Below are 22,001 nucleotides of genomic sequence, written 5' to 3' on the forward strand. Positions count from 1 at the left end.
AAGGCAAGATTTATTAAAGGCACTCTCCGGCGAAGTTTCAGGGCTCAGGAGAAGGGGAGTCAGGAAAGTCGCCCCGGGAGGAGGTGGGAGCCCTCGGGTGAGGTTCCTCGGCTCCAACTCAGGAAAGGGGAGTGGGGGAAGTCACACTGGGAGGGAGTTGGCAGGGGTCTTTTATCGGGCCAAGGTAGGGCATGGGCTCACATCCATATATAGTAGGGTATTTGATGATCGTAGGGTATTTGGTGACTGGAGGGTATGGGGTGGAGGGTCCTGATACTTCTGTTTCCTGCGTAGGTATCCAGTTACCTGTAGAGACGCGACCTGGGCATACATCCTTTTGGCGGGAGAGTCAAGGGTTAAGGAAAGGGGTGGGGAGGAGGCTGGATGACTATGGCCCAGCGGTCATTTCTATTGTTCCTCCTGCACTCCCGGAGCCCACTGATCCAACAAAAGGATACACTGGCTGATGGGTAAATAGACCACCCAGGGCAGGGCCATCAGCTGGGAAGGACGGAAGTTAGAGGTGCTGGTGGGGAGTGAGAAGAGATCAGCTCCTGGACCCATTTTGAATGGAAAGTCAAGGATTTGCTGGAGTGTGTGTGTGTGTGTGTGTGTAGGGGTGTGTGTTACAATGACTGCACAAGGTGTTTGACCTGAGCCCTTAGAAACATGGAGTCCTTCCTTCCTGAGATGGTGAAGCAATATTTTTAGTGAGGGGGAAGTGGAATCTATAGTTTAGCTTTCGACACGTTACATTGGACATGCTTGTTAGTCATCCATATGGAAACATCGAGAAGGCAGAGGGGGTGTGCTCATAAATGCACAACGAGTGGCTCTGGGTTGGGAGCCCCTCATTTGTAGCACTCGGTGGTCTCTCTGGGGTAAGCCCTCCTATCACACACCTACCTCAAGCCACCAGCATGATTGCAGCTGGCTAGATCCCGGAAACCTAGCACTTGGCTCTCCAGAGCCCACCATGTGGGCCCAGGCTGGAGATGGAAATGTAAGTGTCACCAGCACCTGGGCTGTATTTAGAGCCACAGGTCCAGCTGGGCTCACTGACGCAAGGGGTGTGGGTGTAGGGAGAGGGGGGCTAAGCATCCTGGTGTTCACCTTAAGGGAGGTGGGAATGAGCCAGCAAAGAAGTAGCCTCCCAGGGAGGAGGAGGACCAAGAGGGAGCACAAGAGGACAAGAGCGTGATGGAGGAGCTTGGTGGGGGGGGGGGGGGGGGCTGGACAGGCACTGTGCAGGACTAGGGGCAGGGCTCAGGAGAGGGAGGAGGCAGCCAGCCCTAACACGCAGCAATATTTGCCAATTAGCATATGGATCTGTGTTTACTTTTCTGTTTTCAGCATAATGACTCTTAATTGCCCTCATTAGGGAATGTCCAAATCCGCTAAAGTTTACAGAGCTGGCCAACCAGGGTTGTTGGGTTTCTTTTGTTTTTTGTTTTTTTTTTTTTTTTCTTAAATCCGCTTGACACTCGGCCCCTTGCCTTCAAAGCCCTTCCCTGGCACACTGGTAGGCTCACCTCTTAGAGGCATGCAGGACTGCCCCCTCCAGCTCAGCTCATCTGTGCAGATGCTAACTGGTCCTCTAGGGACAGGACTGCTTAGATAAGCAGACGGCTAAGGGGAAGTGAGAATCAAGTGATCTCAAAGGCTTTATTAGAAGGGAGAGCCGCCAGTCTCAAACACTATGTTCTGTGTGATTCTTTGACATTCTCAAAAAGATGAAACTATAGTGGCAGAGAACCCACCAGTGGTTACCAAGGATTAGGAGTGGGAGAGGGGTTGACTATAAAGGTAAGCAAAGGGGAGTTTGGGGGACAGTGGAACTGTTCTGCGTGCTGGTTGTGATGGGGTAACACGATTTTATAATTCTGTTAAAATTCATAAAATCGAATACCCCAAAATGTCAATTTCACTGCAGGTTAGTTTTAAAAAATTATAAATTATTGATAACCTCTTCCTCCCCCACACTCCCCAGAAAGAAGAAGTGAAAGGTAGCAGCTTAAATAGCACCACTCAACACCATCCTTCTCTCCACTGTCATTTAATACACACCACCTATAAAGCCAGAAAAGTAGACGAGGGCCTTGAATACCAAGAGGAGATTGAACGTAATTCAGCAGGCACGTGGGAGCCATCGATGGTTCCTGAGCATGAGTGGTATCCTCAGAGCTGTACTTTAAGTTGATTAACCTGGACACCAGGAGAACAAGGACAGTGACAGGAGATGATAGCAGATGGCCAGAAGGGCAGAGACTGGTTGTGGGGGTCTGTGGGGTTGGAATGCCACTAGGATTTGGAATCCCAGGGACAGGAATGGCAGAAACCCAGAAGGGCAGTCTAGGAGGCAGAAAGAAAATGGGAGCTGTCTGCTGGCTAGACAGTGGCCAGGCCCTCCTGGTGTCTGTTCTCTTCACCTCAGCTTAGTTCCGCATCTGAATGCCTTCTACCCACCCTTGCCCACTCCCTCCATTTCTGTCTCTGTTTTTCTTTGAGTCTGATTATCCTCTCTTGCCCCCCCTTCCCAACCTTCCTCCTGCCTCTGTCTGTTTCCTGGCTTTTCCTCACACCCAACACATTCACAGATAAACACACCCGTAGCCCATTCATGCACGTATCCCGTCGTGCATTCAACCATAGTTGCTGTGTGCCCCATGTGAGTGCCTTGCAAGATGTGGAACGGGTTAGGTAGGAGGGGAGGAGGGGCTCTTTGCAGGTCTGGGCAGCTGGGTTTGACTTCTAGAACACTGCCGTGGCTGCTAAGTGACATGCAGGGCTGTCCCCAGGCATGTTCACCCATCTGCTTGAAGCCTGGCACTCTGTCCCAGCCCAGCACCCGACCCCTTAGGGCATTTGTGTGTTTTTGTTCATGGGAAGGGGATGCAAACCTGGGCCCCGACCTCCCTGGCAGGGGGCTAAGATGGGGAGGGAGATAAAATCATTCCCAGATCCCCAGAGCCCAGGTGCCTGGCCTCTACACTGTTTAGAGCTCTGCCCTCCGGGCCTCCTGAGGCAAAGGGATCCCTCTTGTTGAAAGGCAGCCCAGAGAGGGCAGTTGGCCTGAGGTCACAGCGCGTATCAGTTTAAGGGCTCCCGGGACCCTGTCCTCCGCCCCCTCAGCCCCTCCCCGCCACCCGGAGGCCTAGGGAGGTGGACTGGAATATAAAGCGGTGTGATTAGCAGCAGGCAGTGTGCCCTCCCGATTTCCATAAGACATTTAGATTTCTTTGCCTTGCCACACATTTCTCTCTCTGTGGGAACAGGGAAATAGTTTTAGCATGGTAAATAGACAGAGCCAGGCAGCTGCTGGGTGCAAAGCCAGCTCCCAACCCTACACCAGCCTGTCTCTCCTCCTCCTCCTGAGGCCCCTTGAGGGCTGGATGCCTCCTCCGCCAGCCATCCTGCCCCTCAGGCCACACGATCCTTCCCAGCCTGGGCCCCAGAGGAAGCCAAGGGACAATTCCAGGCTTGGGACAGACCAGGATGCACACCCTTTTTTCCCCCACTGCATTGTGGATTCTCCTTCCTGCACCTCTAAGAACACGGACACTCCACTTTGGCCCCTTACCCCCACCCCAGACAGCTCCAGTGTGGGTTTACCAGTGGGGGGAAGGGAGGGAAGGAATTGACACCAGGTATTGGGGGTAAGGTCCAAGTTGGCAGATTCTGATCTTAAAGTTAAGAATGTGGCCACCTATGCTGGGAGGTGAGCCCGGGTTGCAGGCAGGACCACAAGGAAGGCGTTGTTGAGCTTTCCACTTGGAGCATGTGCCTTTCAAACAGGGTCCCTTGCAGGAGAGAGGGAAGGACAGAGGAAGGATGTATGGCCTGGGGGAATCCTTGAGATCTCCCTGGGTGCAGCGCGGGGTGGAATGAAAGGAGTCATTCTGGAATGAAGAGCTCAGAGCCCCTGCCTCATAAATCCTACGTGGCCCCTGCTGCATGCCCATGAATTTCCATGTGGCCTGAGATGGTACCTGAGATCCCCTGGGCCTTCCACATAAACCTGCCCTTTGACCATGCCCACAAGCACTAGTAAGGTGAACCTTGGCCTCATGGCCAATCCCCGTAAAGCCACTTCATTTCTCTAAGTAACCCTGAGACTCATTGCTCTGATGCCTAGAGATCCGGGGCAGCCCAAAGATTCGGACCCCACCAGAAATGGTTATTTACTTGAGGCATGGGAATGGAGGCCAGCGTGGCTGGTTCCAACTTGGGGGAGGGGGGTAGTTACAGTTAGCTCTGCTATTTTCAGAGGACATAGGTGGGGGGACAAGATGGGACCCTCCCAGAACAGAGGTCACCGGGGCTGAGCAAGAGCCCTTGGTCAGCCATGTTACCGTCGTCGCTGGCAGAGAACTTGAGCCTCCAAGGTAATGCCGCCTTTGGGGAGCACCTGTCAGACACTGGGGCTGGTGTGTCAGAGGCTCAGAGCCTTGTGTGCCATGCCGACGGCATAACCGCCTCACCTGTGCAGAGGGGACGACCTACCCTGCTGGGCTTTCAGACGTGCCTCGTGGCATTGGACACCAGCTCTCCAGGTTTGCCTGCAATGGCCTGGGTTTTAGCACGTGTAAGTCCCGCGTCCCGGGAAAACTGGGACAGCTGGTCACCCAGGGGCAGGCCTGAGAGGTGGCCTGGTTTTTCCTCACACCTCCCCATTTATATACGTTGAGAAACAGGCTCTGAGCCAGACAAGCCTGGAATGCAGGAGAGAGGCAGGTGGTCAGGGATAGCTAGGCTCTGGAAGGCTGAGATTCCCATAGTGCACGAGAGCAGTGGGCTGCAAATCAGGAAAACAATTTGATAGCACCTGTCCCTCATTTACCTTAATGCGAGTACCCAGTGCACGTTATAATGCACTTCCCAGAAGAGCCAGGGCTGGCTGCGGGGCCAGCGACAAGATCCCTCCGGAGGGAGGCAGGGAAGGTGGCACGTGCAGGTGAGAAGCACCTGCCTGCCTCGTGCTCTCGTCTGTGAGCTAAATAATACACACGTCCACGCGATGAAATTGACAGCTCTCTAGTATTCTTTCCCCAAAGTGCCAGCTGCCGATCGGATTGAATTAGATTTCACAGGGGTTTTTGCAATACATGGAATTCACCAGCAAATTACTCTTAAAGAGGGAAAATCAATCATTTGGAGCAGAGATAAGCTGAAGGCAAGGCAGCCTTGGATTGATCCCGTCTGTGCAGGCGTGTGTGGAATTCAGCAGATAACCTGGGGAGAGGAGGAGGGAGAGGCTGGCAGAGAGAGGGCTGGAGGGGGGGAAGAGGGAGGGAGGAGGAGGGGGGAGGGGGAAACAGGAGGGGTGATGCAAGAGGAGGGAGAAAAGGAGAAATGGAAAAGAGACCAGGGGGAGAAAGAGTGAGGAGAGAAGGGAAGAGCGGGACAAGGCAAGAGTGGAGGAAAAGATGAAGGAACACAAAGGAGGGTTAGAGAGGGCAGCAGCCAGGGAGGACGAGGAGAGAGGCCTGGAGCAGCCGCAGGAGTGGAAAGCAATCCAAGAGAGCACAGCGGACATTGAGGGCCCTTAGAGAATCACCCCGGTTTGCAGTTCTGGAAACTGAGGCCCAGGGAGAATGAAGGGCTTGCCACACTGATAGTGATGAATGGCCCATGCAGGGAAAAATGGTTCCTGCCCGTGTTGTTCAAGGGCCCAAACCGCGAAGGAGCCTGGGGGGAGGGCGGGGATGGGTGGGCTGAGAGCCTGAAACCAGGGCGGGGTCCTTCAGCTGATGCAGGTCTGAGAGGCGGCCCACTCTCGGGGCGGAGAAGCTGAGACTCTGGGCCAGACAATCCTGGCACTCAGGAGAGGAAGACAAGGCTGAGAGACCAAGCGTGTACTGTGGCCTTTGCTGGGGCCCTAGGTTGGGACTGTGTCCAGGAACAGGGCGCTACGTCGGGGGACTGTGAGGAGACAGAATCAGAAGGTTTCAATTGCCAGGAGGTACCGTTGGCAGTTCCCCCGGACTCTGAAACTTGGAAGATCCGCGGGAGTTGAGCCAGAGTTGGGGGATGGAGGCGGTGCCCACCGCACGGCTCCTCCGGTGGCCCGCTGGACTCTGCCTTCACGGCAGGCGGCCTGGTGTGCTGGGCATGGGACACTGCGGGAGAAGTGGTGACGGGAAGGGGTGCCAAGGGCCTGCCACCTGCCAAGGCTCACATTGGTGTGTCCGATTGGGGTTAATTAAGGGAAAAGCTGGACAAAGGGGTGATAAAGGCTCCATCTTCCGTGGACTTTGATTTCCAGCCACTCGATAGCATGGGTGAGACCAATAGAAGCACAGGGGCGAAGGGAGACCTACAGCCTCTGGCCGGCATGGGGGGATCCACTCACCCCCAACACTTATCTAAGCCTTTGCCCATCCCTCTCTGCCCCCTTCATTTTGGCCAAGCAATAGAAATCCACCCTTCCCTAGGGCTTCCTCCTCCCCTCCCCCACTAATTTCCAAAACAAGGAACAACCCTTATTTACTGAACCCTCACCCGGTCCAGGCACTTTACCAGAATCTTGCAGCTTATCGGTAAGAGTGCTGTCAGGTGGCCCTCCTTCTGTCCATTTTGCAGAATAGAAGATTGAGGCACAGAGTAAGAGCTTTTGTGCAAAATCCCACAGCTGAAGAAGGCAATTGCTTACATCTGGAGTCAGGTCCGACCCCAAGAGGCTGTTGCTTTGAGCCACCACTGAAGCTTAGGGCCTCACACCCCGGAGTCACTGGTCACGGGGCTCTTCCCTGGCAGGTTGAGTCCTGGATGCAGTTTCTATGAGGGTGGTGCTCTCGGGGTGCCTCTGGGCACTCAGGACCCCAGCCCCATTCCTGGCTCACCTAAGGGCAGCCTGCCAGCCCACAGATCTCCCTGGTTCTTCTCTGTCTTGTTTCAAAACACTGCCCAGCACTCCCAACATAAAGGCTACCTTGGGCCTTGCTGCCCTTCCCTGGTCTTTTCTCTTCTGTGGAATGGAATAAAGGTTCCTTGCAGGGCATATCCTAGCTCACAGGGTTAGGGAGGTCAGTACCCCTAGCATCTGGGGTACAAAGGAAAAAACAAAACAAAACACAAAGTTCCTATCAGAGAGCCTCCTGTCTTGGGCAAGAAAACCTAACTCCTATCACCCACCAAAACAAGACTGTGCAAGGAGGCAAGTCTGCTTCTTAACCCTGCTGGTATGCCTTGTTCTCCAGCAACCGGAGTATGTTGCCCAAGGCCATACAGCTAGAGAGTGACAGAGCCTGTTCCCCAGCCAAACCTTACTCTCCACTGCACATCACATCACTGGTCCCCAATCAGCTACTCCCCTGACCATAGCAGGGAGATGAGCCTCTCCAAGGGGTGGATGGGCAGCAAAGTGTCTGGGAGGAGGGGGCAGTGAGAACCAAGCAAGCAACAGCTGTGTGGGAGGCATCTGCGGGCCTGGGGTCCAGGGAAGAGTCTGGGGCTGGGTCAGACCATCGTCCTTTGGAGAGCAGGTCGTCTGCAAGGGGTACGTGCCAGCGCCTGCAGGTGACAACCAAGGGAAGCTGTACTCAGAAGTCAGGTGCAGACCCTAAGAGAGCCCAGGCCACCCCCCTGCAAGCCCAGGGCTGGGCTCTACGCCAGGCGGCATCGGCTGGAAGGAGGAAAAGGTCCTCAAGCCAGGCAGTCCTTAACAGAACCTCCGCCCTGGGTCCTCCCAAAGTTGTGAGTGGTCAGGGAGCCTGCAGGGGACCCAGCACATACAAAGCTCTCAGTTACTAATTGGGGAAAATGCGGCTGGGTCCCTTCATGGAGCCGAGTGACCCCTGGCACGTGGGTCCGCTGGCTGTGGGTGCGGCAGAAAGGCTAGGAAGGGTGTACTTTCTAGGCGGTGCCTGCTGGGCCACCACTCCCAAGGCCACGGCCCACGTCCAGCAGCGGGAGGTGGGGGGGAGGCAGGGCTGAGGGGAGCTGAGGGTGGGGGGACAGCCCCTTCTGGCAGCAGCTGATAAGGAGGTCTGGACCAGCCGGCTGCCCTCCGCGGGGTGGCAAGCCTTCAGTCACCGGGAGCGGAGCGCAGTGCGGCTGGCTGCGCGGGGTGGGGACGGTGGGGAGCGAGGCGTGATCTCCCGTGTCCTTCCGCCTTCCTCTAAACAAATAAAGCGGAGCTGTCGCAGCCCCGCAGGCAGCCACTGGTGCCCCAGCCTGGTGCGGGGAGGGCAACGCTGCTGCTTGGCTCCGGGACCCGCGGCTGCCAGCTATCAGCCTTTTCATCGCCTCTCCCAGCTGGAAGAGAATTTAATCCACCGGCCTCCTCTCCACACACACTCGGACTCCTTTTGATGTTCCTCCTTATCTCCCTTCCCAACAGATTTGCCCCTCAACAGTTCCAAGAGGGCCTCCTGCCTCTGTCCGACCCACACCCTCCCTCCCAGCCCCAGTGAACCGCTCTCCCGTTGGGCCTGGCAGCGAGTGAGAGGCAGGCTCTAGCCCTCCACCTGCCTGGGTCCCTGACCTTGGCAGAGGAGCCTTTCCCTGGGCCTCAGTCCTGCCCCTCAGAGAATGCGGGAGGAGCCCACCCACCTGCGCCCTCCCGGGCCAGTTCTTTGTTGGGAGCCGTGTTGTGCGGTGGGAGGGGCTGGAGGGCGGGGTGGTTGAGAGTGCCCACGGAGCCAGAGACAGAACAGACCCAACTTCAGATCCTTCGCTGGCAGCTGTGAGGCCTGAACGAGTTGCCCTCTCGGGCCTCGCTTTCCTTCTCCAAGAAAGGGGTGTGCGAATGCTGATGTCCATAAAGATTCTGGTTAAGTCCAGTGGGGCACACAGTTAGGGCTTAATGAACAGGAGCTGCCTGGCAGAGGACCGCAGTTAATCGGGGTTCCGCACCGCTTTGGTGACCTGGGTGAGTATCACACACACATCCCAGCCCAAGGGGGTCCACAGTCACAAGCCAAGTCCCAGCAGGACCTGGCCGCTGGGCAGGTTCTGAAGGGGACAGGCTGAGCATTTAATGAGACTTAGCGGGAAGGTTGCCCGGGGTTCTCAGGACCACTGCAGCAGGGAGTGAACTCGCCCCAGGTGGCAAATCTGGAAGGGCAGGAACCTCATTCCTTGAGACCCAGAAACCTGGCCTCAGGGGTCAGGTACCCAAGCTGAGTCCACAGTGCACTGAGTCCCAACTTCCCAGGCATCTCTTCCAACCCTTGCTCTGGTCCTCTGTCCAGGTACCACGTGGCAGCTCCAGCCCCCACCCCCATACCTCCACAACCCCATGAGCTGTTTACTCTGTTTTCTCTCCGCAGTGGCTCACCCACCACACCTCGCTGCTCAGTCTTCTTCCCTGCTCTCAGGCTTGCTCCCTGCCTTGCCTTGCTCTTCCTGGCGGTTCTCAAACCTGGGAGTAATAGACACCTGGAGGGCTGGCTGGACGGTGCTGGCCGCACAACCCCGGTGTTTCCGAAGAGTAGATTTGGGCATGGCCCAAAATATGCATTTCTCTTATTTTTTTTAAGATTTTATTTATGAATTTGACAGAGATCACAAGTAGGCAGAGAGGCAGGCAGAGAGGGGGGGGAAGCAGGCTCCCCGCCAAGCAGAGAGCCTGATGCAGGGCTCTCTCCCAGGACCCTGGGATCATTAAAGCCGAAGGCAGAGGCTTTAACCCACTGAGCCACCCAGGTGCCCTCCAAAAGATGCATTTCTAATGATGTTTTTGATAAAGCTCAGCTACCTGTCCCTGTGCCCTGCTCGAAGAAGCACCTCTCTGCCCTACTGGTTCTCACCCTTGAACGCACATTAGAATGAATAATGTAGAGAATGTTCTGAGGTCCAGAGTTCTGGTCTCCTCACCCACATCTGATTTGCTTGGTCTGGGGTACAGCTGAGTCATGGGGATATTTTAAAGACCCCCCAGGAGATTTTGCTGGGTGATCCGATGGAGCTCTCCCGCTGTGCCTCTCCCCCACTCACCCCTCTGGAACCCTGTGGGTGCCGCTAAGCTCCTGCCTGCCCCTACTGGTGTTTCCACAGCCCTAGCTGCACAATGTGGTTCTCTAGGGAGCATGGGCAGCCCCTATGCCCCAGCCTCCTACTATCCCAACAATCTCACCAGCTCTTCCCCACACACACCTTTGCAAATCCGCTCCCAGTCTGCCTCCTTACTAATTCCTCATTCTTGCTCCATGCCTTTGCAGAGATGGCAGGGGTGGGTGGCTCCCAGACCAGAAGTAGCAGGGCAGGCAGCACCTGAAGCTTGTTAGAAGTAGAAATTAACAGGAATTTCTAATTTCACAAGTCCTGGCTGAGGACAACAGTCTGTAGCTTACCAAAGCCTCTAGGTGATTCTGATACACGCTAAGGACAGAGTTCCGCATGTAAAGCCACTTCCTCCATGTGGAACCCCTCCTCTTCTAGCTCATTTTCCCTTCGTTCCTAAAGCCAGTTCAGAACTCCCCTTCTTGAGGCAGCCTTCCTGGCTTGGCCTCATCTGCTGGCGCTCACTCAAATTCCACCCTGGGGAGCTCAATGTTACCTCTGCCTCCTCAGTCTGCTCTGGGAACTCCTATGGTCCTGACCCCACTTCCCTCAGCCTAGATGGCACCCTGGCCTCGGCTTTTATCCCCACTCTGCTGCCAACAAGCTGTGCACCCTTGGGTGACTCACTCAACCTCTCTGAACTCCATTTCCTCTGGAGAGGTTTCCAAGCTCCCATGTTCCTTCATCTCCACCCTACGGCCTGTAGGAAGAGGACCACCCAGAGGACTGGGTGAGGAAAAGCAGCCAAAACCCAGTGGCTTCTTGAGCTCCCACTGTGTCCCTGCTTTCCTGTGGGTTTACACTGCCCGGGGCGTGCTCTGGGGCTTTGAGGACGCCCAACATTCCCCAGAAACCACAGAGGAGAATTCTGTGCTTATTCTGGACAGTGTCTGACAGAGAGCAGATACCAGTAACTGTGTGCCGTGCTGTTGTTCATATCGGCCCCTGTTTGTACACTTAGGGAACATCCTTCACGACCCGGCTCTCCGGGACCAAACCCCACCCAGAGCGATGCCTGCCGTGTGCTGCCGTTTGCGGGGGGGTGGGGGGGTGGGGAGGGAAGCCACAGATATGTGGAGCTCATCATATGTGCATGACTTTGCTTGGGAAGAGACCCCTGGACGAGGTGCGGTGGCCTCTAGAGAAGGCTCTCCAGCAACTGGGCCAGCAGGGACAGGGAGACCACAGCGTGCCCTTTACACTTTAGAGCTATGTAAAAACTTCCCATGTCTCTATGTATCAGGTCTTAGCATTTTCTGTGTTAGGAAGATTGATACGTGACCGTGCTCAGGGTCGTTTTCTGCAGGGGTTTGGTCTAAGCTCCTGGGAGGAGGACATAGGAGTGTGGCCCATCCCTCTCTCCCCCAGCGCTATCCCCTTCCCGACCTCCCTCTGGGTGAGGACCCAGTGTGCTCAGTACCCCTGGTACCCTCTTCCTCTGCTTCCCTCTCCTTCCTCTGGTTTTGGGGCCCCTCAGACAAGAAAGGGGCTCTTCCTCTGAAGCAGGGTATGCTCCTAGGGTCCATTTGGCCCCTCTGCCTTCCTCTGACCTCAGATCTCACCATCTTTTCTTTCCGGTTTCTTCCTCCTCTCCGTGCCTTTCCGGCTCCTTCTCTGTCTCCATACCTTTGACCAACTCCCACTGACAGAACTTGGTAAGTGAGCCTGGGAAGGGCCAGGGCTGGGGGAGGGGGGCGGTGGGCACATGGGGGAGGGGTGGTGGAGGGGGTGTGGCTCCATCGGCCCAGGCACAGCTCAGCCCACCCCCACCTTCTCAGGCCTCCAAGTCCTGTGGTGGAGGGAGAGGCGTTGGTGTCACCTGCTTGGAGCTGTCACACTCTGCCGGCCTTGGCTATTAGTGCCCCTTCGGGCATTTAATTGGGCCTCCGTCAGACGAATGGATTCCATGCCAGGGAGAACTGAGGACTCCACGAGCTGACAGGGCCACGGGAGCATTGCCTGCACCATCTGCGGGAGCCACTCTGGGTTGGGGGGGCTTTGGAGGCCCTGCTGCTTGTCTGGACCCCAAGATTGGCAGTGTTCCTGTTTTGGTAATTTGTAATTGCAAATAGAAAAAAACAAAAACAAAAACAAAAACTCAAGAGACTGGTGGGTAAATGTTCATGTGCGTTCATTCCACAAATGTGTTCGACCACTTGTGGGACAGTCCCAGGGCTGGAAGGATCTCGTGAATTCTCAGGCTTCACTGGGGGTTATCCTTTCCAGTCTTGCCAGGACCATCCCCTTCTGAGCAAGGAAAGGCTTTCAGATGGCCTGGCTGCTCCCTTCCCAGCAGGAACAGGTTCTGGAAGGCATCCCTGGGCAACCAGAAGAGAGGCATGCTTCCTTTGTCCGCCCTCAGTTCCAAAGAAACACACACATAGTGGGGTTATGCTGGGCACTGGGCCAGGGCCGAGCAGCATGGGCAGGCGGAAATTCCCTCCTGGCGCTCGAAGCCCAGGTCTGTAACCCGGTGGCATCTGCAGTAAGGGTCAGGAGAGGTTCTCCACGGATTGGTTACAAACCACAAGCCGTCCCCCTAGGTTGAAGGAGGCTTATTTGGGGGTAGCTACCCCCTGTAGGGAGTTGAATCCATCTCTGAGCAGACCAGACTCTGGGGAGTCAGGAGGCCACGTCTCCCACCTTCAGCAATGGTTCTTTGGATCTGAGGTCTTGGATAGTATGGAGAGCTCACACCCTTTATGTCTGAGCCGTGAGTTCAGGCCCGGTTAGAAGGATCAGAAACACCTGACTTGGAGTGAAGCACGCACTCCCCCCCACCCCATCTGAAACCAGGGACTTGTGCTGCTGGGCCGCAGCAGAGCCCTTGGAGGACATGGCAGCTCCTAGCTACCTAGGACCCAGTGTCCTCCAGGTCACCACTAGCTGGCCACAGTGTAGGGGGTCCACAAGGGTTCACTTCACCATTTAGCTGCTTGAGTAATTCCCATTCCATGTGTAAGGAAGCCAGTGTTCTCCCTGATTGACACCTTCTGGGGGGAGGGAAGGGAAGAAGCCACACCCTGCGCTGTCCCTTGCCCTCTCCTGCCCACGCCTGCCAAGGACACATACTTGCTTCTCTCCCCTCCCTTCCCACCCTCTGTCCTGTCTCCCTGCTGGGTCTTGCAGGTACAGAACCTCTCCAGTCGGGGTCACTGGGACTGAGGAAGGGAGCAGGAGATGGGAAATGAACCGAACCATCTGGAAGGGATATTTGGGGCGTCTGAAGGCATAACAAAGGCAAAAAGAACTAGCAGAGACTTCCAGTGGGCCCGGACATGGGCAGGAGGCAGGGTCTGAGAGCCAGACTGGGGTCACCCAGAGGAGGCCAGACCGCTCTCGGGTGGGGTGCTTGCAAGCCCTGCTATGGACCCTGTCCCTTCTCTACCTCCACCAAAGCCACTCTGCTCCGGACCCGTGGCCTCCTAAGCCCCTTCTGACTGGTTTCTTCTCCATTCTGCCCCAGGGCCTGAACAGCATGTTCGAGGTGTACCTGGTGGGGAACAACTCCCAGCACTTCATCATCTCCCCCACCTCTGTCCAAGGGAAAGCAGACATCCGCATCCGGGTGGCCATCCCCCTGGACTATGAGACTGTGGACCGCTACGACTTTGACGTAAGGCCCCCCTCCCTTTTTCTTCGCCAGGTGGGGGGCTTTCAGGGGAGGCAGAGGGTGACACCATCTCCTGAAATTCCCCCTTCCAGCTCTCCCCATTCTTCCCCTATGGGTCCAACTCCAGGAAGCCCACAGAGCCAATGGCAGGGGCTGGGCTGAACCTCCCTTTTCAAGGAGGACAAGGAAATATCTGGGAATTGAGCAGCAATTTACCAGACACGGTCACGGCCCCTGAGACCCATAAGGAGCCTCACTGCCCAAGTCCCCACCGGCCCAGGCCCCAGCAGAATCCGCAGCCATCCTGGCTTCCAGTCCCTGATGGAGAGACTCCCAGCAGCACACACCTGGGATAGGCACTGACTCAGACAGGAACTCTGGGTTTGGACCTGCAAAGACCCCAGGGGGACTTAGGGGGACAAGGTTCCGGGAGCATGCGAGAGCTCACCTGGGCCCCTGCTCTGCACACCCAGCTCTTTGCCAACGAGAGCGTGCCTGACCACGTGGGCTACGCCAAAGTGAAGATCACCCTCATCAACGAGAATGACAACCGGCCCATCTTCAGCCAGCCGCTGTACAACGTCAGCTTGTATGAGAACGTCACCGTGGGGACATCTGTGCTGACAGTCCTGGTGAGTCCTGCTCTTTCACCGGGCTACTGAGCTCTGGGGAAGACCACAGGGAGGCAGCCAGAGGGAATGGGCCAAGAAACATGGGCAGTCAGGGAAGGCGGTGCGCCTGAGCCCTAGAAGCTGTGGTGTTTGTGTCTTAAAACCTCTGGAGTCTTTATGATGGGGTTCCCAGGGTCCCGGCAACAATGTGGGAAGAGAACACCAGTATTCTGCCTTGTCCCTGAGAGGAACTGAGTCTAGGTGAGCCAGGAGCCCTAGAAATGTCCTCTAGTGGGGATGGGGGCAGCCATCTCCGAGGAGGGCCACCGTCCCTCTAAGCACCAAGGAAGAATGGACTCTTTGAGGGTACCTGGCCATCCCCAGCTGCCCTTGGCTGGGACTTTGACAAAGGGCCCTTCCAGTGTCCCATTCATATCATTTAGTACCCTTGCTGGCAAGGGACACAAACTCTTAAGTGGTTCAAGCCAAAAGTGTATCAGCTCTTATAAATCAAAGTATAATGATATCAGGCATGGCTGTACCCAGGCACTCCGTTAGCAAGAATCTGACTTTAGCACCAGGCTCTGCTTTTCTTACATTGGCCAAGAGGGACACCAACACCCCCAGGCTTGCTTCTTACCAATGTATCAACCTTAGTGGGAAAACAGTCATCTTTTTCATTAGTTCCAGCACAAGTCCCACAATTGAGTCTCCTTGCTGAGCCATGCTGGAGCCCATCATCTTGATCCTCATCTCCCAGAGATGGGTCACACTCTTGCCGGTGGAGCCAGGGGTTAGGTCCACTCCGTGCAAACTCTGTGGGCTAGAAGTGGGGAAGGGGCTATGTGGAAGGGGCTTCTGTTAGCAGAGCAAAGAGGACTGGTTGTCTGGCAGATCAAGGCAGCAGACGTGTTGCTACGTAAGCTCAGCTCATACGCCTAGTAGGTGCTCAGTACCTGTGATAGATTTGAGCTCACTGCTGCTCTTCTCTGCCCACACGGAAGGGCTCGGGGTCCTCGCTGCCATATCTTGCTCCGTTCTTACTCCGTTCTTATCCAAGCCATCGCCTGCTAATCCCAGGCCCACTGTTCTGAAGTGTGTTTACTCTACCGACAGATGGTGTGAAACTGTACTGAGCCCCAGGCCCTTCCCATCTGACAGTTATTAATATTTCAAACAGATGTTCAGCTAGGCGGGCCCTCAGACATAAACACTAAGTCTACTGTGGCTGTTTCCCTCCCTGCCTGCTTCCCCAGGCTGTGGCCCCCCGTTTTCTACCAAAGTGCTCCTCGTAATCTGTCACCTGGTGCTTGGGGGCCCCCCTGTGGATCCTCTTGCAGCCTCTAGGGGCCCAGCTGGAGAGCAAGTGCCAGAGTGTCTGCAGCCCCGCTCCCCCCAGCCATCTTCAAACATCAGGGTGAAGGACACCCAAGCAGCCTGGACTTCAGGGCCCCAGCAAGCTGGGGACCACATGGCAAAGAATCCAGGTGTCCGTCTTGGTGGGTGCCTAGGGACTTCTCCCCAGTATTCTTGCTGGGGATGGTGGTCTCACTTTGCAGTCCCAAGTTCCCGTGGCCCTGGGGAAGGTTTGTGGAACCTAGGACATACCTTGGCTGGTGACCAGTTGCTGGTGCCAAGGACAATGGGTTCGGCCCAGTCTGTTCTGGGGCCGCCAGTGGGGAGCAGGTGCTCACAATGGCTCCTGCCTGCCACCTACACTGCCTTCTCCAGTTCCTCTCTGCTTGTTTAATGGATGCATCTAGCCTCCTTTGAGTGTCTCTTTCCTGGCCAGCTTCTAGTCGCTACATCCGTTTAAGCCTTGCCCACCTCCTTCTCAACCCCCTGGCCCTAGGGCTGTGGGATTGTGCAGACATGAAAGCCTATTTAACCCAATAATAAATTCTAGTACCCAGGCTGTGTGCTTATGAGAGCCCAGGACCTCCCGGGGAACTGGGGGTCCTGCTTTCCTCACCTTCTATCCACGTCAGTCTGAGGACCTCTATTTCCTCATCTGCAGAATGGGCATGAGACCTCAGGCTGCTGTCAAGAAGTGTGATGCTGGGTGCAGGAGCTTCCCCTAGGCAGCCCTGCTTACCCACCATCATCTCCCAGTCTCCTCCAGGGCACTTCCAGGGCTCTAGCTGGGAGCGTATTTTGTGGCCACACCTGGCACCCTGCCAGCCTGACCTGGCCTCCCCATCCCTACCCCCACCCCCCATTTTCCAGGGTGAGCCTGATCTTTCCACCTCCTTTGCTGCAGGAGGAGCTGAAGTTATAGCTGCTTGCTCAGGGACTGTGAAATTCCTTCTCCATGACCTTTTCTAGGATGTTATTAAAATGTTTCATGGGCAGTTGTGTCAGGAAAAAAAATTATGAAGAAAAGGAAAATGTTTTAATTTGCACCGAGGGCTGAGGCAGAGCCTGCTGTGAGGGTCCTCCCCAGCCCCCACCAGGCACGGGCCTGGCCTCTGTGGGCTCGTTATCCATCCTGGTCGGGGAGGCAGCAGTCTGACGGGAGTGGAGAAGCTGAGAAAAGAAAGGCCATCATCTCCAGCTTGGTCTCCCAGCCGGGTTGGAGGGCTGGACCCTTGCCCCTCCCTGACCTCCCCCAGCCCAGGTTTTGAGGCCCTTAAGCCCCAACACCCACCACCAGTTACAGCAAAAGGAATGCCCAGTGGTGGACGAGACAGAGTGGGGACCCAGGGTGCAGAGGCTTGACCTTGACCACCGACTCTGGTCCTGGCCAACCTTGGGTGGCAAGGGCAGAAACTGCTTTTCTTTTTGCAACTTATTTGTAAAATGGGCAAGATGGACTAAGACATGTCCAATGCCCCTTCCAGACCTCGAGCTGACCTCTGAGGGTGTGGCTGTCCCCCGTGAGCCCTGGCTGGAAACAGGCACTTCACACGCACTGTTTCTAACCCCCCACATGTGCCATCCTTCTCACCATACAGGTGAGGAAACGGAGGCTCATGTTAAGTAACACACAGCTTGCTCAGGGCCCCAGGGCTAACAAGTGATCGAGCTGAAATTCACCAGAAGACTGCCTGACCCTGAGTTGTAGGCTCTTAGCCAACCAGGGCTGCCCCGCCAGAAGGTTCTGTGTCGGACCACTGAGCTTGTCCTTTCAGTTATGCTCAGAGCAGAGCGGAAAGAGAGGAGGCTTTGGAGCGTTCTCTGCAGAACCCGGGGGGACAGACTGCGGGGCTGCTCCAGGCCTTGTGTCTCTGGGTGATACGAGCCCTTTGAGATCCTCTGGCATTGTCAGGTGAATGTCCAGTTCTGTAGGGCCCCAGGTGCTGGAGGGTCAGAGGTGGCAGGAGCTTCTTGCACTGAGGAGAAGACCAAGTCAGGGAGACTGGAGCACTTCACCCAAGGCAGCCCGGAGCTGGAGGTCAGGAGGAGCAGGACAGACATCCGTGCTCGTCAGAGCCAGTCCTCTAGAGGGTGACCACGCAGAGGAGGGATGTGCACAATGTGCTCGGGGCATGTGTTACACACGTCTGTGTTCATGAACACTTATAAAAGTTCCCATATACGGGGCGCCTGGGTGGCTCAGTGGATTAAGCCGCTGCCTTCGGCTTAGGTCATGGTCTCGGGGTCCTGGGATCGAGTCCCGCATCGGGCTCTCTGCTCAGCAGGGAGCTTGCTTCCCTCTCTCTCTCTCTCTGGCTGCCTCTCTGTCTACTTGTGATTTCTCTCTGTCAAATAAATAAATCTTTAAAAAAAAAAAAAAAGTTCCCATATACTGTTGGGGGCTCCCCATCCTCTAGGCTGTGTGGTTTGTCCCCCTCTCTTGTCCCAGAGGTGCTCTGATTCTTGCCTTCCCATCCTGCCTCCCAACCTGACAAGGGTTAGGTGTTAAGACTCTGGAGTGTCTTCTTCCTGGGCTTGGGGCAGGCCTGCAGCCTGTCCAATTGGTACTTGGTGCCCAGCAGTTTTTCCTGAGCAGTAAGAAAGCACTCCAATCATTTGTTCATCCAACAAACGTTTTTTGAATACCTAGTGTGCACCAGGCATGTGGCCCTAAGGACCATGGTGATGTGCATCTTGTCTGCATGAAGTTTACAGTCTCCTGGGGAAGCATGAGTTAATACTAGGAAATGAATCTTTAATTATTACTTTTTATGATGTTATCTTTAATGATTACTTGTTATGATGTTATTACTTGTTATTAGGGAGCAATGAACACCTGTAACAGAACTTCTGACCTTGACTGGAGTCAGGGAAGTCTTCCCTGAGGAATCAGCAATTGAGTAGGCATTAACAGATGAGTGAGGGGAGGGAAGCACATTGAACAAGGAGGGAAGAGCATGTGCAAAGGCCCTGTGGCTAGAATATAGAGAGGGTGGTGTTCTCTGTAGAGTGGTGGAGTTTTATTTTGGTGATGTGGACAGGGTTCAGTGCACTCTCTTGGTCCTGCATTGCCACTCACCCTAAATATAACCATGGGGCTGCTGTTCCGACAGTGAAAAAACCATGTAGCAGACTGTCTCCATTCTTCTACCTATTCCATGTGGTGGCCTATGGCAGGCAGGCATTTGGGAGGCTGCTGAGAGACGTTGTACCTGGGGTGTGCAGTGAGCCGGCCTGGCCTCCCGCAATAGGGGAATCATGTGCCCAGATTCATTAGCTCCATCGGGGAAGGATGCCGAGAAGGAGCAGCAGTTGGGAAGGAGGTTACTCCCAGGGCAGATCTTACTGTCCTCCAGAGCCTTCTGTCCCTGCTCCAGAGAGCTAGGGCACAGCAGGAATGGGCAGAAGATGGACTGTCAGACAAGATAAGATTCTCTAGGTGTAGAAATCAAAGCAAGAAAGAGGCATGTAAGCACCATGACTGGGTGCACATGGGGCCCAGTTTGCTCAGCCCAGGGGCAGGGTGCTACCCCCTTGGCTATCCTTGGCCTTGTAGGGGCTGACAGGCATGGTTCTGCTCTCTCCTCCCTGCCCCTCTTCCCAGCCTGTCCTCGGGAGACTGGTAACATCTTGGGCAGGGTTGTGAATCCAGTTCTGCTATGGGCTGGCCCCTCCTTCTCCAGGTTTGGCTTCTTTCCCATCAGGTGAGCAAAATAGCACCTCCCCAACACAGAGGGCAAGGTTGCTGGGAGACCCCATTGTGGGTCAAGGGCTCACAGTGGTCCACAGTGGTTTTTATCATCAGTGGCCTTCAGGGACCCTGATACAGCTACCCTCTACTCTTCAGCCTGTGTGCAAGTCCAGCTCTGCCAAGAGGGGCCCTTGACAGGCCACTGAGCCTGTGTCGTCTCCAACCTAGGCAGGTGTGCTGAGAGGTCCTACTGGGGAGGGCTGCTGTGAGAATACAGGGGGACAGCGTGGGAAGGCACTCAGCACCAAGCCCGGCCAGCAGTGTGCTCAGAGGTAGGCAGATGTGACCAGAGGGTGTATGTGTGGCCTGGGCACGCTCTCAGGGACCTGGATTCAGAAGGCCCCATCCTTGGCCTGGTACACTGTTGTCACTGCCTGGAAATTCTTAATTTTTGAACAAGGGGCCCTTGTGTTCACTTTGCGCTGGGCCCTGCAAATGGCAGAGCTTGTCCTGGCCATGGGAGTTTAGCATTCTCCGCCCACAGGCACGCCCTTCTCAGCTAGTTTCATGCGTCCCCACACTTGACATACTCCACTCATGCTTGCTTGGTGGCGGGCCCTGAGTGGGGACCCTCAGAGCTTGCTCCGCTTTCTGTTGCATCAGAAATCACCCCAACTTGGCTGCATGAAGCGACAGCTGTTTTCCAATCCTCACAGGCTAGGCAGGTCAACATCATGGACAGAGCTCAGCAAGGGGGTTCTTCTCTACAGCTCCCGGGCTGGGGGTGACTCCAGCAGCTGGAGGCACCTCCGTCTGGTGTCTGGTGCTCAACCTGACTGTCGTGAGCACCCACACACGGCCTTTCCCCGTGGGGTAGGCATTCTGAGAGGGAGCACCTCAGAGGAGGCCTCTGGGGAAAGTGTGTCCCAAGAGGACCAGGTGGAAGCTATGTGGCCATTTCTGACCTAGCCTCAAGTTCACCTGGTCCTTGACTCTGACTTCCGTTGGTTATAGGGAGTGCCCCAAGCAAGTTCGTGAACATCAAGGGCAGGGGATGGAGACACCCCCAGCTCTCAATAGACAGAATGTGAAAGCATTTACACAAATGTGGGTGTCTTGGAATCAGAGCTCCAATTCAATACCCCTTCGTCCCAGCTGCCCCGTGTACCCTGCACCTCCTTTTCCGTGGCTGTTCTCACCGCTCAGGGATTTCGTGGCTCATATCCTTTCTTCCCCACTGCACTGGAAACTTCCCTGGAGCAAGCAGAATCTGGGGTCACAGACCCCAGCCCAGGAACAAAGGCAGGGACTGGGAGGTATGATGGCCACCGGAGTCCAGGATCGCCTGCCTCATCAGGGCATGTGATTGCAAGGTCAAGGCTGAAGTGCACGCAGCCCCTCAGCCTGGCTCCGCGCACAGATGAGCAGTAGTTGATTCTGCTTCCTTGGCTGCTGCCGGGCAGAGTGTGGTGCCCTCTGTGAAGGGGGCATCTCCACTGCAGAAGCCTTAACCCACTGTCCCTCCCCGAGCATCACTTCATGCTCTCTGAGGCCCGGGGGGCCCCCAGAGGCAACTACCATCCTCTATCCGGTGACAGTTTATCAGGGGCCTAGAATGACAGCAGTGACCGGGACAGACATCCCCACGCATTCCAGGGGCAGGAGGCAGGATGAGCTAGTAAACACAGTGTGTGTCAAGTGGGGGGGAGTGTCATGGGGAATAATAGAGCTGGGTGGGCAGGGAGCACGAGGGGTGGCAGTGTCCCTGTGTGCTCCAAGGGGGTCAGGGGACACACACCTCTCACAAAAGGTGGCCGTGCGTAGAGGCCTGAAGGAAGGGAGAGCAGGTCGAATTTGGGAAAGAGCTGCCCCAGGCTGAGGGAGATGCAGAGAAAGACTTTGAGACAAGAGCCTGGGGGTGGAGGTGGAGGAGAGGCCGTTGGGAGGTGAATGGACAGGACAGGGAGATCCGATGGATCATGGGCGTCGCCATCTGGGGAATAGGCTGAGGTTGGGGTGGGGAAGAGCGAGGACGTGGAAGGCACCCAGGCAGAGGCTGCGAGAGCAGGCGAGAGGTGATAGCCGAGCTCCCACTCCGTCTGGGCCCCGGCTCTCCCATTCCTCCCAGGCCCTGGGAGGCCCTTCACCTGTTTTCCTCGCCACCTGCCCGCCAGGTGGGCTGTGCGCTTTGGCCAGTGCCCAGGTGGGCAGACACCATGTGGGAGTCCTGTCTTAGCTTCTTATCAGCAGGTTGCCCTCAGGCTAATAGCTTCCTTTCCCTGGGTTTCAGTTTCATCTTCCATCTCTGAAGTGCTGTGGGACAATGTGGTGGTGGAGGGGCGGTGGTCCAAGCCCCCACCACCACCACCAACCCCCGCATCGCCCAGGCTTTGGTAGCCTTTCTAGCCCCTGCTGCCCGCCAAGTGTCCAGGGCTCTCCGCACTGTTCTAGAATGGTGGCCTTCTCCCTGCTTCCGATAGCATCCGTTCAACTGGATTCTATCAGCGTAGAAGGCTGGTGACAGAAATTGCTAACATGAATTATTAGTAAGTCTGGGAGATAACATGACCCGACGAGCAAAGCCCAATGGAGATGGGCAGGTCAAGGCAGAGGAGAGCCAAAGCTGGACTGCCGGCCAGGCCTGGGCTGCCTCTTCCACATACACCTTCTTGAAAAGGGCCCCCCGGCCCCCAACCCACAACCCGGTGCTGTCCCTCCCCACCCC

At 55.8% G+C, this 22,001-nt stretch overlaps 1 protein-coding gene across 2 annotated transcripts in view; it reads left to right on the forward strand.

The window, feature by feature from the left end:
• CDH23 (cadherin related 23) overlaps nt 1-22,001 on the forward strand; it is a 396,562-nt gene that overhangs the window by 225,777 nt on the left and 148,784 nt on the right. For both annotated transcript variants that reach the window (XM_082715700.1, XM_082715699.1), the window contains exons 12-13: nt 13,483-13,621; nt 14,092-14,250. In XM_082715700.1, the coding sequence (XP_082571826.1) occupies nt 13,483-13,621; nt 14,092-14,250 (298 nt within the window). The remainder of the gene's footprint in view (nt 1-13,482; nt 13,622-14,091; nt 14,251-22,001) is intronic.

Source organism: Mustela nivalis (assembly GCF_964662115.1).
Source record: "Mustela nivalis genome assembly, chromosome: 2".
Classification (NCBI taxonomy): Eukaryota; Metazoa; Chordata; class Mammalia; order Carnivora; family Mustelidae; genus Mustela; species Mustela nivalis.